Source organism: Balaenoptera ricei, chromosome 13, assembly GCF_028023285.1.
Source record: "Balaenoptera ricei isolate mBalRic1 chromosome 13, mBalRic1.hap2, whole genome shotgun sequence".
Lineage (NCBI taxonomy): Eukaryota > Metazoa > Chordata > Mammalia > Artiodactyla > Balaenopteridae > Balaenoptera > Balaenoptera ricei.
In genome coordinates, this window is record NC_082651.1 from 72,785,749 (window position 1) to 72,803,274 (window position 17,526).

The following is a 17,526-nucleotide window of genomic DNA, read 5'->3' on the forward strand; positions in this document are numbered from 1 at the left end:
TGTCCATACCCATAGAGTGTACACCACCAAGAGTGAACCATAATATAAACTGTGGACTTTTGTGATTATGATGTGTCAGTGTAGGTTTATCAGTTGTAACAAATGTGCCACTCTGATGAGGGGTGTTCATGATGGGGAGGGTTACACATGCGTGGGGACAGGGAGTATATGTGAAATCTCTGTATCTTCCCCTTAATTTTCTGTGAACCTTAAACTGCTCCAAAAAAGTAAAGTATTAATTTAAAAAAATGATTTAAAGACACACGTTAAAAAAAAAAATTCTGCATGGCAAAGAACAAAAGCAAAGACAAATGACAAACTGGAAAAAGTATTTTCAACTCATATTCTAAACAAGTAAAAAAAAAAGACCAGAATACAATAGAAAGATGGGCAATGAATATGAACATTCACAGACAAGGAAATACAAATGACTTTTAAATTTAAGATCTTGATCTCGTTTTTAATAAAAAATACAATTTAAAATTTTACCAAAATACCAATTTTTATTTATCAGTGTAGCAAAACATCAAAAGGTCTAGTAACATGCTGCATTAGTGAAGGTTTGAGCAAGTTAGGCATGTTGCTGATGAGACTGTAAATTCGATCAAATCTTGTGCCGGATAATTTAACACTGTCAAGTAAAATGACACGTGCATGTATCTTTTGACCCAGTAAGCCAACCTTTAGAAATTTAGCCTATAGGTAAATTACATATCTGTGTGTGTGCAATACATATGTATTTGTGTGTGTATGCATAAGATTCTTGCAAAGGAGTCCCCAAAACCTAATAACATTTCTTGCCTGGAGTAAGGGTGGGAGTGAGATAGGAGTGATGATGGAAGTATACTTTTCACTATATATCCTTTTAATTTTCCGAATTTTGAACCTCACGAATTTTAAACCTGTTCAGAAGTACAAACTTATGGATAGAAATGAAAGGGAAAGGAAAGTTCAGGCACTTTGGAGGAATCATTACTTTTGAACCTCACAGTTTTATGCTCTTTATAGAGAAAGAGGCATTATTGGAGGCTGGACAGCAAATGTCTAACATTGTTTCAAAACGAATCGGGATCAAAGTATTATAAGGTAAAGATTTCACATCTTTAAAAAAATATGTACATTAAAATACTGTATGTTTTCCAAATATATCCAAATAATATTTATTAATTGTTATATTGGATTATACCTATTACAACTATGCCTAATATAGTTTATAGAAGTCACTGTTAAGTTCCTTGTTGAAGCAACTGTCCTCTACCCCTCCATTTCACCCCCCATAACAGCCCTGCTACTAAAGGTTGTTTTTTGTTGTGTTTGTTTTTGTCCTGTCAGGTTGCTGCTGCTTTTCTTCTGGGTACCAAATGGTCCTCCATATCTGTGGGTGCCTAACCATTTTAAACAATGGACTTGAGCATCTGTGGATTTTGTTATCCATGGGGAATCCTGGCACCAATCTCACTTGCATACTGAGGGACGACTGTACTATGATTTAGATTAGGCTGTTAAGAAAGTCCCGTGATCATTGCCGGTCCAAAAGAGGCAAATGTGGTATTCGGCATTTCTCCCATCTTCCATTTTACCTTAGAACCCAGTTCTTAGATGCTTCTTTTGGCTCTTCTTTTCCTTTGTGTAGTTCTCTTTGCTTGGCTTGCTCCACATTTTGCCGTGTCACAGGCTGACACCAAACAAAATTGTCAGTGTAGCAGTTGTATCAGTAAGAAAAAGTATAGAAACTGATGAATTGCTTTGAGCTGGTTGGGTTTTTTTAAATAAGTTTTTTGCTTTAGGAAGGGGACTAAACATTACAGTTACAGTTATGGACAGCACCAGAATGGAGTGCTTGAACAACTTAACACTGACATTCTTCTTTTGCTGCTGTTATTTCTGTTTCGTACTCCTTTGGGGCTGTATCTTGCAGATAGCAGCCAGTAGGGTAGTAGCTGTTGAGTTGATTCAGTGAAAACTGGGAAATGACAACTGTTGGGTGTAGTGGCAATTGCCCTCCTAAATCCTTTCCTTCCTTTCATTCTAATGATCTGCTACAGGCCTGAATCACTAGCTTGATTATTATACCCCATGCTCTGCCTCTGGCACTGATGGACATGCAGATCATTCAAAGCAGATACCATCATTAAGACTTGACTGTATGTTCCATGTGTCACGTACTTGTATTTGTCTTAATGGTATTCATTAGAAATGCTTATCTTTGATTGTTTAGTGTATTTGAAAATTTAAAAAAGATGTATTCATATTTCATAATGCTTAATTTTTGCTTTAGGAAATTCCACTTTCAGAGATTCTTCGCATATCTTCCCCACAAGATTTCACGAACACTTCACAAGGCAGCAACCCACACTGTTTTGAAATCATCACTGATACTATGGTATACTTTGTTGGCGAGAACAGTGGGGACAGCTCTCACAATCCTGTTCTTGCTGCCACTGGAGTGGGACTTGACGTAGCACAGAGCTGGGAAAAAGCAATTCGCCAAGCTCTCATGCCTGTTACCCCTCAAGCAAGTGTTTGTACTTCTCCAGGGCAAGGGAAAGATCACAGTAAGCAATAAGCTTGTTGATGGCTTTTTTCCCCCTTTGGTTCTTAAGCATTTTGTGGGTGTAGTTGTGTTTCTGTATTTATTTTTAATGTTCATTTTAAGCTTCATTTTTAGTAACCCATACCATTAGTTAATTCCTTTATAAAATTATGTTGGTTATAGTATATGTATACAATCACCAGAGCTAGGCTCCAGAGTCAGTGTCACTACATTTAAATTCTGGTTCTGCCAACCTGTTATGTGATCTCAGCAAGTACTTTCCTTCTCTGTAGTAGTACCTACTTAATAGGTTTGTCAGCATTAAATGAAAGAGAACCATAAGGTGTTGAGTAAACTACTAGTATTAGTATTCTGCTTCATGGTGGGATTTTCAGGCTATAAAGTGTTACAGTTCACATACTCAGGAAATCTGTGAAGTCAGAAATGCTGTATTTCTTTTAACTGAATTAAAACATTCAGAAACATTAAAAAAATATTGAAACACATGTCCTTTACACCAACAAAATTTATAAAGTAAAACCTAAATTTGATAAAGGTTCAAGTGAACACTTAATCAGAAAGCCATAGTAAAATGTCACTTTCCCCTTCATTGGCATTATTTCGTTTATGGGGAAACATCATTCATTCATTAGACAAATAATATTTAAATTGAAAGAGGTATCAACCATTTTCTTCTTTTCTTCTGTTTTGGCCGCGCTGCACAGCTTGCGGGATCTTAGTTCCCTGACCAGGGATTGAACCCAGGCCCTGGCAGTGAAAGCGCTGAGTCTTAACCACTGGACCTCCAGGGAGTTCCCTCAACCAGTTTCTAAATGTTCTTTATTTCAGTTCAGCTATGCTACTTGGTACACCTGTTCTCGGCATTATGCTAGGCCCTGAGCTAGAATACGAAAGAAACACAGAAAATTTAAAAGCTACTAAGGGAAATAGGACATAACACATATATAAGTATTAGATGGTAGCATAAAGCAGTAGAGTGCAAAAATGAGTAGTGCATTTCTCGAGGAACTCAGATATGGATAGGAAGAGTAAGTAGAGACTTCATGGTAGTGGAGCCTGATTTGAACCTTGACCTTGGATCTCAAGTAGGTTAGGATAGGCAGAGCTAACCTGGGAGGGGTGGAGGGGAAGTGTCACTGGTGCTGAGGAGACAGGTGAGATCAAAGGGATGAGAGTAATGACCATGAAAATGTTTGGTGTTCAATATTGATTCCTAAAGGGTGAATAAATGGATATTCACAGTGCTTCTTAAATTTGAGGGGATTTTAGACAGAACTGTCTGATATTAAAACCATGGACCTTTTCCCCCAGAAAATAATGCAGGCACATAACACACAAATTTTATATATAATTGGATTTAGGGACCTTCTCAAGCCCATCCATGGACCTCTTCCCTAGGGTTAAGAGTCCCTAAAAACAGGTTGCAGAAGGGCTAAGAGTGAGAACTCTGGAGAATGAAAGCCCAGTTCTGCTGCTTTACTAGTTTCATGATCTTGGCCTCTTCTTTCTCTAATCTAAAAGGGAAATGATAATAAATGCCTATGATGCACTTAGCACCATTCCTGACCCATTAGTGAAACTATTACTGTGTTGCTGCTGCTGCTGTCCTTGTAACAACGTATCTGGAGCAGAGTTCTCCTGGGAAGCAACAGAAATTAAAACTGGGTGAAGTTAGACAGTGGAGGCCTTTGGAAGAAAATAAAATATTGACTTAAACTAGGAAACTGGACTACTGAAAAGCAGAGTTTTAGGCTCATTAATTTAGTTCATGCTGTGCCTTTTATGTCTGTTTCATTAATATTTAATTTTTGGATTTTTAAAAATATTTTAAAATTGGCCTAATATTTTAAAATGGAGTTTTTCCACAGTCATCTTACTTATTTTTGATGTATAGTTGCTTATATTTCCTTCTTAATGAAGTTTTACATTTTTATATTTGGATTATGAAGGAAATTTCGTATCTTTGAGTTGTCACTGAGATTCTAGATTTTTGACACCTAGTCTCTTGCTTACTTTCCAAATTTCCCTTTTTCCTTTTTCTTGTCAGTTTCTTCCTTTGTTTACCAAAGTAATAGACATTTAAACTTTATAGAAATATGTAATATAAAATGAGAAATTCCTCCCTATACACATGTGACACATCCCCCTATTCCCAATCATATCTCCCCCCCCTCAGAAAACCATTATTAATAGTTTGGTGTATATGTCTTGATTTGGGGATGGCTTGTGGGGAGGGGCGTCTATACTACATTGTTATAATTTTATTTTCACACAAAAATGTATTATACATTTTTGTCGTAAAAGATGTGTGATCTTTTTACAATTTGGTTTCATCAACTATTTAATATATATCATATATTTCAATGTCAGTATATAGATATATATAATTTATTTTTTATTATGACAGTAATGCATACTTTCTATGCATTTTTTTAAATGCAAGCAGTCTAAAAGTGTATAAAGATTAAATCTTTGTTCCTCAACCCCACCTCTCTCACTCACCAGAAGTAATCATATTTTGTGTTTTCGATTCAAATGCCACTACACTGCAACTTACCTTTTTAACTTAATAACGTCATAAATAGCTTTCTGACTCAGTTCTTATAGCCCTACATCCTTAATGTTTAGTTGTATGGACGTATCATATTTTATTTAACCAGTTTCCTGTTGATGGATTAGTATTGTATATGGATAAATTTTGTTTTAATGAATGTAATTATATTAAGTGTATGTTAGCTAGTTTTTAAAATTTAATATATTGTGAGCATTCACATGTCAGTAACTATTAATATTACTAAGTTATGGACTAACAGTTTTTTTTTCCATACATCATTCTTATATTTTACAGAAGATTTGTCTACCAGTATCTCTGTATCAAATTGTCAGATCCAGGAGAATGTGGTAAGTAAACGTTACAGCTAAAATATGCAAATTGGGTGATTAAGGAAAATAAAATGTGAAAATCTTATTAGAAAAATAAGTTTATAGCCCAAAGTGTTGCACAGTTTGCCTAAAGACACTAGGCTAGACTGTGTGGGTGATAACTTCCCTGAGGAGTTCTGCTTTATTAAGGAAACTGAGGCAGTTTCCTTTTAAATTATGAAAATAAAGTTAACTTTTTGTAAGTGACATTAGAATATCACAGAGTGATAGACTAGTTCAAAGAGAAGGGAGAGGCTACTTCTTTCTGGGTCAGAGCAGGGAAAGCTTCCCAAAGGAAGTACAACTTGAAATATGCCTAAAAGGATGGAAAAGAGTTTTGACACAAGTGCTGAGAGGATATGGATGGGGGAACATTTCATGCAAGTACAGAGAAGAAGGAAATGCAGGATTTTAAGGAAGAGTCAAGATTCACTTCAGCTGGTGTATGTAGGTACATGTTGGGGATTACAGTAGGGATCAGCATACTTTCTATAAAGGGATAGAAGTAAATATTTTAGGCTTTGCAGACCATATACAGTTATGAACTCAACTTGGCCGTTGTCGTGAGAAAGCCACAGGCAATACTTAAAGGAATAAGCATGGCTGTTTTCCAGTAAAACTTTATTTGTGGTCACATATATTTGAATTTCATATAATTTCATGTTTCACAAGACATTATTATTTTGATTTTTTTCAACCATTTAAAAATGAAAACTCTGTTCTTAGTTCAGGGGCTGTACAAAAAGAGGCAGCAGGCTGGATTTGGCCCACAAGCCATAGTTTGCCAACCCCTGGATTAGAAAGAAAAAAGTCTAGAAAAAGAAGTCAGAAAATTGTTCATTAGCTATATATAAATTTCTCTGATAAAATCTCTTATTCTTTAACTGGGGCATCCAGCTGTTATTGTTCTATAACATGTAAATGTTGTTGGATTTTCTAAGATTGCAGTGAAGACTGATATCCAGTAGTGCTATGGGAGATAGAGGGTTTCAGTGAGATTTAATCTGTGTGTCTCTTGTCCTAGTGGTAGGTAGAATAGGTACCAGATTATTGGGGAGAGAAAGACGTTTTCTCATTTCGTTTTTACAGATAAGAAGACCAGTCCCAGGGAATTCAGCCTACTTACGATTACCTAATTTAAACAGAAATTAGGATTTGTGGAATTACTGATTTTTATATGCCAGGCACTGGACTTGACACTTTGTATATATTCTCTTTTAATTCACTTAAAAATCCAGTGAGATAGATGTTATTATATCCACTTTACCAATGAGGAAATGAGGCCTAGGAGACTTGGTTTATCCAGTCACGTGACTGCAGTGAGACCCGCACTGTCTGGGAATGTAACACCGAACGAGACAGGTGTAGTCCCTGGCTTCATGGAGACTGTAGCACATACCCAAACAAAAGACAGACCTTGACTGAAGATCTGTGGGGAGGGTTGCCGAGCGCCTTCCAGGAGCTCTCTGACAGCGACAACCACTAGCAAGGAAAAAGGAAGACGAAAGGGAGGGGAGGAGATGGAGGAGTGGATTTGAGCTACACATACTCTTTTCATCAGTCTTTAAAAATTAGTCTGGGGCTTCCCTGGTGGCGCAGTGGTTGAGAGTCTGCCTGCCAGTGCAGGGGGTGCGGGTTCGAGCCCTGGTCTGGGAGGATCCCACGTGCCGCGGAGCGGCTGGACCCGTGAGCCACAATTGCTGAGCCTGCGCGTCTGGAGCCTGTGCTCCACAAGGAGGGGCCGCGATGGTGAGAGGCCTGTGCACCGCGGTGAAGAGTGGTCCCCGCTTGCCGCTTGCCACGGCTAGAGAAAGCCCTCGCACGGGGGCGAAGACCCAACACAGCCATAAATAAATAAAACAAATACTTAAAAAAAAAAAAAAGTAAAAGTCTATTAATTAAAAAAAAAAAAAAAAAAACTTCCTTGTTAAAAGACAGGGAGTTCAGAATCAAAGCCATCAGACTCACTGTTTAAAAAAAAAAAAAAAAAAATTAGTCTGATCTCAATAATATGAACCTTTGAGTTTTTCTTTCAAATCAAAGATAGCAAATCTCTTTAATGGTAAAGTAGGTAAAGCTTTGTTCTTAATTTTTTATGTTAATTTACTTTTTATAGATCACTACTTAATAAATATATTTTTTAATTCAAAGCATTTTTTTCCCAATGGTCTTCTTACAGAATACATTCTAGTTGTGCATTAAGAGTCATAGTATTAAAGTTGGGCTTTTTTAGGACCTAGAAAGCCTATATTTCATAAAATATTTTGTGAAAATTAGTTCCGTCAATCATAAAAACTAAAATGAGGGGGCTTCCCTGGTGGCGCAGTGGTTGAGACTCTGCCTGCCAATGCAGGGGACACGGGTTCGAGCCCTGGCCTGGGAGGATCCCACATACCGCGGAGCAACTAGGCCCGTGAGCCACAACTACTGAGCCTGCGCATCTGGAGCCTGTGCTCCGCAACAAGAGAGGCCACAATAGTGAGAGGCCCGCGCACCGCGATGAAGAGTGGCCCCCGCTTGCCGCAACTAGAGAAAGCCCTCGCACAGAAGCGAAGACCCTACACAGCCAAAAATGGATAAATTAAAAAAAACAGAAAACAAAAAAAAAAACTAAAGTGTATTTATGTATTTGAATGAAAAGAGAGACGTTGACATTATTTCATAGAGGTAATAACACTGCTTACTCTTTCCTAAATAGGACATCAGTACTGTTTACCAGATCTTTGCAGATGAGGTGCTTGGTTCAGGCCAATTTGGTATCGTCTATGGAGGTAAGCAACTACAGCCTTTTGCATATTGTAGATAGCATAGAAAAATTATGAAATTTAAAAACATCTGCCAGCTGTTAACATCTTGTCACAGTTTCGTCAAGTGGTGTTTTTCTCAAAGGTTAACCTACATACATTTAGCTAAGCCCTTTTCACTATAACTGAGTATTAATTCCTTAATTTAAACTAAGAACTTTAAAAAGTAACAGAATAAGAAAATTCACAATAGTCTTTATCTTTTCTTGTAGCTTACACATAAAGATGTTTGGGAAAAATAAATGGTTTGAAGTTTATGTTGGACTATGAAAGTTTGTTTATTGAAGTATATGCCCCACTGGTTTTCCCACACAAATGGCACCATTTGTCTACTATTGGCATGAATGGTATCAGGTCTGAAGACATGGAATCTTATCCAGCTCTGTGACTTCCATTGGCAAAGTCATTTAACCTCACTGTGCCTCAGTATCTTCATCAGTTTAATGGAGCTAATAAAACCTGACCTGCATAGTTCACAGGATTTTTAATATTCATTAAACCTAATATATGTAAATGTACTTTATAAGCTATGATACAAGGTATAAAAGGAAAGTAATGTTAAACCCTTTCATTCCTTACTGAGACTAGTTGGCCTTTCTGCCTGAAGACTGTATAGTTAAGTCACTCTGTGCTGATCCAGTGAACCTAGAATAAAATTAGTTAATTGGTACGTTTCTATCTTGACAGAATTTCTAAAGACTAAGTCACATAGTTAACTATCATTTCTTTAATAAAGTGGATTATTTTTCAGCAAACAAGTTCATTCAAATTTCCTGCTGTTTCAAATAATGAAACAGCCTTTATTAGGGGCAATTACTATAAGGGAAAATATAATTTATTTCTTAAAATTAAAGGTTAGTGATGGAGAAAGAACAAAATGAGCTGAAAAAAAGAAATACAAAAATACATACATATCAATTTCAGTTTGTGGATAACTTCCTGATAAAGCTTTTGTATTGTATGTGGGATGTCAATTTGTGTCTTCTTTCTTTTCTGTACTTTTTTTAAAAATAGGAAAACACAGAAAGACTGGAAGGGATGTGGCTATTAAAGTAATTGATAAGATGAGATTCCCCACAAAACAGGAGAGTCAGCTCCGTAATGAAGTGGCTATTTTACAGGTAAAAAAAAACCCAAAAAGTTGCTTTGTATTGGTTTTAATTTTTGATTTATGAGTTTTTAAATCCAACTCTATTTAGTGTGCTGATAAGATTTTGGTTTTTGTTTTCTTTGTTCTCATTTTTCTTTGTTCTCATTTTATGACCTTTTGGCTCAGTGAGAGGCTGGTGAGCATCTGAATTAACTCCCTAAGTTTTTTTTTAAAAAAAGGCAAAATTAGGTTACAATAATCTAGGAATTTCAAGGACTGCCATTATGATAGTAGTTTGTTTAGAACACATTTTCCTAAGGAAAATCTTAAACTAAAAAAACTCAAATTTCATTCTTAATTCATCAATCCACGAGTGCAAAATACTTTGATACTTCTACCACCACATTTCATTATAATAGTTTAGTCCATTAAGGTATATTTTTAAAGATATATTGGCAATGACTTAAATCCCATAAAATAAATTACTGTGTGTTTTTATTTAGCATTTTTATCTCTTTTGGACATCATCTAGAAGAGTAAAATTTAGCTTTATTTTTCTGAATATCATATAATTAATTTATAATATGCAAATATTTATTAATTCATTGTGTAGCTTTTGCATAGTATTTAAGAAATCATGGTGATATAATAGTTAATGCTGTCAGAGCCCCATTTGCTTGTGGGTGAAGTTCAAGAAGACACAGCCTATTGAACTTGTGCTTCTTTGGAGAAGAAGGTAAGAAACTTATAAACATGTAATTAATTTTACATTTATTACATTATTGGTCACTGTTAGTAACATTTGCCTCACTTTTTTTCAGAGGAGTGATAAAAGATTGTGGTCTACAAGCTACCTGTGGTCACTTCAAGGCTGCCTCCTCCTATAAAGCTACCTTTAAAATAGAATATTAACAGCATTCAGATTCTGCATTAGGGTTTGAATATACTGTTAGAGATCTTTTTTCATATCTAATTTTGGACTCTTTCTCAATATCCAATCAATATGCAAAAAAATAAATATTAAGGATTTATTCATAAGGATTGATTTTTCCTTGTCATTTTAAAAAATTTTTATTGAAGTATAGTTGATTTACAATGTTGTGTTAATTTCTGCTCTACAGCAAAGTGACTCAGTTACACATATATATATTCTTCATATTCTTTTCCATTATGGTTTATCACAGGATATTGAATATAGTTCCCTGTGCTATACAGTAGGACCTTGTTTTTTATCCATCATATATATATTAGTTTGTATCTGCTAACCCCAAGCTCCCAATCCATCCTTCCCCCACCCACCCTCCACCTTGGCAACCACAAGTCTGTTCTCTATTTCTGTGAGTCTGTTTCTACTTCGTAGATATGTTCATTTGTGTCGTATTTTAGATTCCACGTAAAAGTTCTCCTTGTTACTTTGATCACAAACACAGCTCTGTACTAAATACTGAAGCTTTTTTCCCACATGTTATCAACTGCAAATCTTAATAACTAAATTTAGGAATTTCCAGATAATATACAATGTAAACACTTTATTATTATAGCCCTCTGGTTATTTTCAGAATGAAATTATTTCAGAATTAAATAATTGTCGCCTGTGGGATTTTTCACTTTCATTTCACAGGGCTATAGTAATGTCAAATGTCCTTTTGCTGTTGCCTGAAGAGGGTAGTAGAGTAGTGGGAGAAAAGGTGAGGTGCTCTCATGGCTCCCTATGTAAATGGGAAAATGTTCTCAGAAACTTAAGAGCAAAATTTCTAGTTTGACCGTTGTAGAGTAAATTCAGTATTTTCCCCTTCTCTTCTTGGAAATCACCCAAAAGCTACAAGAAAAATGATAAACAGAAAAGCATACTCTAACAAAAATAGAAAAGAGTTCAGCCCTACAAAATAGGTGGAAGTTTTTCCAAAAACAGTGGAAATGGACCAGGCAAATGTAGGAAGAGGCACCACAATAAGAACTGGTTTTGCTGGCTCTTTCTGAGCTCTACAATCGTGACAGCCTCTCTCTAGTTCCTCTCAAATAGAAGAAAGCCAAGGGAGTCATGATCTAATAAGATTTAATTCAAGAGAAAACACATGAAGTGAATTGAAGTAGGGCACTCTAACAGTGGAAGAGTGCAAATCACACTAAACCAAATGACATCAACAACATCTATAAAGGAAAACTAGAGACCATACAGGGAGGAACAGACAAGCACATTAGTAGTCCATGACAGATGAAATAGACAAAGCTAAGTAAGAACAGAGGAGGCCTAAACAGTATAAGGTAGATCTAACCAGTTTATGTTGAACACTGTACCCTAAAAACAAATAAGTACCCTATTAATTCAAAAAAACAGTAGAATAAACAGTACTTTTTGGTCTTAATGCACTAAAGGTAGAAATAAATTATAAAATCAGAAAACAAAAACTCCCACCACCTGAAAAAAAAATTTTTTTTGAGTCTTAATTTTTGAATCAGAGAGCAAAATCAAGATTGGAGTATTTAGAAAATAATTGTGGAAATACTGTATATCAGAGCTTTTGGACTATTGTTCACAGAAATCTTGGTAACCTCAAATATTTAATCAAGAAAGAATGAACATAAATGAATTAAGAGTCTAACTCAGTAAGTTGAAGGATGAACAGTCAACCTGAGGAAAACAGAAGGAATTAACAGAGATAAGAAAGGAAATTAATAAATTTAGTATAATAAATCCAAAAGTTGATTATCGGGTGGGGGGGGGGGAAGTGGATAACAATAAAATAAGTGTCCAACTGAATCAAAATATAAGAAGATATAACAACATTTTGGAGAGACGATCACAAATACTGAAAAAAATTTAGGGAATCTTAAGATACTATCTTGTGCAACTCTGTTAGATAAACTTGAAAACCTGGAGAAAATGATTCTCTATGAAAGTATAATTTACCAAAACAGACTCTAGAGGAAATAGGACATTTAAACAAATAGAAGAAGTTGTTAAAAGAATTTATGTTACAGCATACTTCTATTTTTGTGTGTGCATGCATCATGTGTTTTCAAGGATGGTGGGGGGAAAAAAGAAACTTAAGAGGTAGTCAACTACAACATAGGGGACAGCCAACCACACTTCCAACTCTAAAGCGGTCAAAGTTATGATGTTCTGAATCTTCTGCTTACTGCCATTATCATGCCCCACCACTGTGGGGTATTTCACTTTCGTGTATCTACTACAAGACCGTGTCACTTTTTATTTCGCTACCTGGAACACCATGTCATTAACTTGTTTTAAGCTGATTAGTAAACAGTATTTATCTTGCACTTGCTATTCACTTTCTAAACATTTTTAAAACACCAACCATGATTCAGAAGTTGAGCTAAGAGTGACTAAGACACAGTCTCTGCTCTCAGAGAACTTACTAGGCTACAGAGCAAGATACATATACACGTAACACAGTACCGTGGGGTAAGCAGTGCCGCATAGAGGGCAGTGGCGACCCCTGCAGGAGTCTGGGAGAGGAAACGTGAGCTAAACTGGAGGCAGTACGGTGGGAACTGAGAAATGATGGTGCATTCAAAACACATTTTAGAGATGGGGCCCGACTTCACATAGGCCGAAGAAAAGTTTGCCCTCTTGGCATACTTAGATACCCACAGTAAGGGAAAAAAGCATAAGAAAAATATATTTCTGTTAATAAGTATTAAAAAGTTTAATCACTTGGGCCAATATTTAAGAGCATATTTAAGATTGAATAAGAAGAATGAAACCAGATTACTGAAGATATTAAAATCCACACAGAGGAATTTAAATTTTATGTCCAGAAATAATAAAGAACCATTGAATGTTTTTTGTGTATGGCTGACTTCTCAAATTGCTTTTGAAGAAGTTTTGTTTCTTTTTTTAATATCAGTTAAGATAGATTGTTTTTTTATTAGCAGATACAGTATCACATTCAGCTTTGTATTTCTCCAACCCTGTTAACCTAGTAGTGCTTAAGAAAAAGGGGTGATGGTAGTAAAGAGATGCTGAGCCTAAAAGACGGAAGACCAAATCAAGGTATAATACAGTGAGATCAAGACTTAGATAAATAACTACCTTAAAGACAAAACCACCTGTTTGAGCTAAGACCCTCACAAACAGCCCCAAAGAACCAAAGCTCTGTGTAATTGGCTAAACTGATTGGCAGTTGGTGCCTATTCATGCACAGCATAAAATTAGAGTACTATCAGAAGATTAAAAAGATGAGAAGGAAGGAAAAGAAGTAGTAATGGACAAGGGCATTTATATTGGAAAAACTGGGAAGACATTCTTTCCCTTCAGTACATCCACTCTCCAGTACAGAACTTGGAAAATCAAAATCTATGATCCTTTTTGTTTTGTTTGCTTTTATTTATTTTTCTAAGCTATTTTTTTCTTTCTGTGCCATTATTCCATACAATTAATTGCAGCACATTGTTAGATATTAATATTTGCACAGTAAAACTTTTACTCAAGTTGGTCACATAAATATCCTGCAACTCTTCAGAATTTGCACCATCCTGGGATTGTAAACCTGGAATGTATGTTTGAAACCCCAGAACGAGTTTTTGTAGTAATGGAAAAGCTGCATGGAGATATGTTGGAAATGATTCTATCCAGTGAGAAAAGTCGACTTCCAGAACGAATAACTAAATTCATGGTCACACAGGTATTTTAACTTTTTTTGAAACTAGAAAATAATAAAAACTACGAGAAATGGTAGTGCTTTTACATATTGTAATATTGTGGGAATTGTTAACTTTGAAGAACAAAGTAACACTTTTAGTTAAATCTTGATGAACTGTAGTGGACTTTTTAAATTATTATACCACTCAAGGGGTCCAGTTAGTGTTTAGCTGTGATTTTTTCCAGAAATAGAAAAAAATTCTGTTTTCTTCAATAACAGATACTTGTTGCATTAAGGAATCTACATTTTAAGAATATTGTGCACTGTGATTTAAAGCCAGAAAATGTGCTACTCGCATCAGCAGAGCCATTTCCTCAGGTGAGCTATTCTCCAAAACCTTTTTTAAGTACGGTTTTAAGTATCTGTCTGACAACATTATAAAGTACCCACGTAATGAAAGGCAGTGCTGTAGGTTCAGAACATAACCATCTTACAGAAGAAGTTTCTACCTTATAACTGCCATTGAGGATTTATTTATACCTGAATAGTCTGAATTCAGATTTTACTAATTATATTGCTTATTTTCATGAAGACTTTTTAGACTTAATGACTTTTTAGACCAGTTCTCAAGGAATAATTTTTTTGCACAATTCACCCCTCCCTGTGGGTTGGGAATGAAGTAGGGAGAGTCAGCCTTGGTTGGTGCTTGGTGCTCAGGACAAATTCCCCATGAAATAAAACAAACTGAGGGATGACCCTGAAATGAGAAGACTAGATTTTGGTTGAGGCAGGCAGCTAACACTTCTTCCTCTTTAGAGTACTATATGTCAAACATTTTCAGCCAAACCTATGGAAGAATTACATTTCCCATCACTGCCAGTGCTCACATATGTATTTCGATATGTATGTGTGTGTCTCTCCTGCGTGTGATGCATTCATTTTTTTACTTGGTTAAATTTCATTTCATTAAAAAGTGTTGATCTTGATCCAAATTTATTTCATAACCTAAAAATGGTTATTAACCCAAAGTTTGAAACATTTGTCCTGAGGAATATATATTGGTGGTACCTATGAATATTTATGATTGTCATCAACTAGAATAATCTGTTGCAAATTATTGTTTATGTACATTTAAAACACAATTAGACAAGTGGCTAGAAAAAGGACAACAGATGACTATTTCACTTGGTAAATACAACTCAGATTCTCTTTAAAGAAAAAGATGTATTTAAAAAAATTATTCAACTCTTTTACTTTTAAGGAAGTAATCACATTCCTTTTGTAATGCCTATGTGAATAAAAGTAATCCTCTATCTTTGTGAGGTCAGAAAGGTTCCATAAGCATTGGTGCAATATTTTAAAGTGCTTCCATGTATTATTTCATTTGATCTTCAAAAGAGTATGGACAAAGGATGTACACTCCTACAGCTAAGGTTAAAACTCCAGCTTTCTGACCTCCATTAGGAACAAAGGGAAAATAATGTCACTTACTTGATACTCTTTTTTTTGGTCAAGTGCTAGCCATGGCCCCTCTTCTTTATTCAGTTGCCAAACTGCCAGGTCATCTTTACTTTATCAAAATGTTAGCTGAAATACGGCATTTAATGAAAAAAAGAGGTCACATTTCTTCATGGTCAATAATCCTGTTCTTCAAATATTCAGAGGGAGTAGCTGAATTCAATAATGACACAGAACAAATATCATCATAAAAACATGTATGAAGGTCCATCTTTGCTTTCCACTGTTTGTACCACTGGTTTGTAGAAGCCTCTCAATTTACCTTGAAGTTTTTAGTGAAGACATTTTGTGAATCAGGGCATTTCCCCCGGACAGTACTTGGCATTTGCTTGTTCAGCATGGATGTATCATTAATCACCAAAATTTGAACCTTGTAGAAGATGGGCAGCAAGATAAGTATTCTGAGCTCTGCCAATCTCATTACATTTCCAGAACTCTCTTCCCAAAGGGGCATGGTAGTGACTGCAGCTACCCCCAGATATAACTTGTTTCAAGTCTAAACATCTAACTAGCAATATTTTGTTCCATAGTCATAGAAAACACTCTTTCTCTTTCAAGCAGTCTCTAATATGACTCTTCTCCTGGCCACATTAATAGTTATCTTTAATACACCTCAATTTCATTTACTTGCCAATATATAGTGTCCTTGGGAAGAGAGATTCTAGGATTAAGCAAAAGAAAGGGTAAGTTTTAAAATATCATAACTTATTTTTCATTCAGCAAACATTTGAGTACCTCTATCCAGGCACTGTGAGGCCACTGAGCATTTAAAAGTGAAACATAGGGCTTCCCTGGTGGCGCAGTGGTTGAGAATCTGCCTGCCAATGCAGGGGACACAGGTTCGAACCCTGGTCTGGGAAGATCCCACATGCCGCGGAGCAACTGGGCCCGTGAGCCACAACTACTGAGCCTGCGCGTCTGGAGCCTGTGCTCCGAAACAAGAGAGGCTGCAACAGTGAGAGGTCCGCGCACTGCGATGAAGAGTGGCCCCCGCTCGCCACAACTAGAGAAAGCCCTCGCACAGAAACGAAGACCCAACGCAGCCAAAAATAAAAAAAAAAATAAAAATAAAAAAAAAAAATTAAAAGTGAAACATATAGTTCCTGCTTACAGGTGATAGAAAGTGATCTCCTAAAAGCCAAATGATAAAAGATAAGCACCCTCCACTTCATCAAAGACGCTAAGCACTTATAACACCAGTCTGGTATTTGGCATTCTGGAAGCTAGAATTCAAAAGTGGTTTTTTGAAATGAGCATTAGCAAAGCTCTTCATACTGTTAGTAATGGATCACAGGGTTATAAATGTATCTAAATTTTGGGAAAAGGGTATTTTACAATTTCCTTATCTATAATCTTTTGACATTCATAATCAATACAGTTGGCAAATGTGTTGAAATGATACAGTATATTTAGGGACAGGTATGTATATATAGATTGATACATATATCAATAATATAAAATTAACATCATCCTTTAATTTCCAGGTGAAGCTGTGTGACTTTGGTTTTGCACGCATCATTGGTGAAAAGTCGTTCAGGAGATCTGTGGTAGGAACTCCTGCATACTTGGCCCCTGAAGTTCTCAGGAGCAAAGGCTACAACCGTTCTCTAGATATGTGGTCAGTGGGAGTTATTGTCTATGTGAGCCTCAGCGGCACGTTTCCTTTTAATGAAGATGAAGATATAAACGACCAAATCCAAAATGCTGCATTTATGTACCCACCAAATCCATGGAGAGAAATTTCTGGTGAAGGTAAAATAGAAAAAAGTTTTAGGTCTGTGCCTTTTAGTCAAAATCTTTGTGATCCCAAATCACCCTGTCTCTTCTGACTTCTCTTTTTAATATTTCCCATTCACCTTCCAAATTCAACTGTTTACCAATTTTTTGAGCACGCTTCCTTTTACATTATCTTTTCTTTATCTTCCTTATAGTTCACAGGCAGGGCACTAATCCAGGCCCCAACTGCCTCATTTTGAAACTACTCAAATAGCTTAACTGTCCTTCTCAGTCACCACTGCCAGATCCTTCTTC

General features: G+C 36.0%; 1 protein-coding gene across 2 annotated transcripts in view; it reads left to right on the top strand.

The window, feature by feature from the left end:
* The window catches only part of PRKD3 (protein kinase D3), an 81,859-nt gene that overhangs the window by 61,294 nt on the left and 3,039 nt on the right, over positions 1 to 17,526 (top strand). For both annotated transcript variants that reach the window (XM_059943586.1, XM_059943585.1), the window contains 8 exons: positions 1,009 to 1,086; positions 2,279 to 2,555; positions 5,403 to 5,455; positions 8,175 to 8,247; positions 9,295 to 9,401; positions 13,858 to 14,019; positions 14,257 to 14,355; positions 16,980 to 17,247. In XM_059943586.1, coding sequence (XP_059799569.1) covers positions 1,009 to 1,086; positions 2,279 to 2,555; positions 5,403 to 5,455; positions 8,175 to 8,247; positions 9,295 to 9,401; positions 13,858 to 14,019; positions 14,257 to 14,355; positions 16,980 to 17,247 — 1,117 coding nt within the window. The remainder of the gene's footprint in view (positions 1 to 1,008; positions 1,087 to 2,278; positions 2,556 to 5,402; positions 5,456 to 8,174; positions 8,248 to 9,294; positions 9,402 to 13,857; positions 14,020 to 14,256; positions 14,356 to 16,979; positions 17,248 to 17,526) is intronic.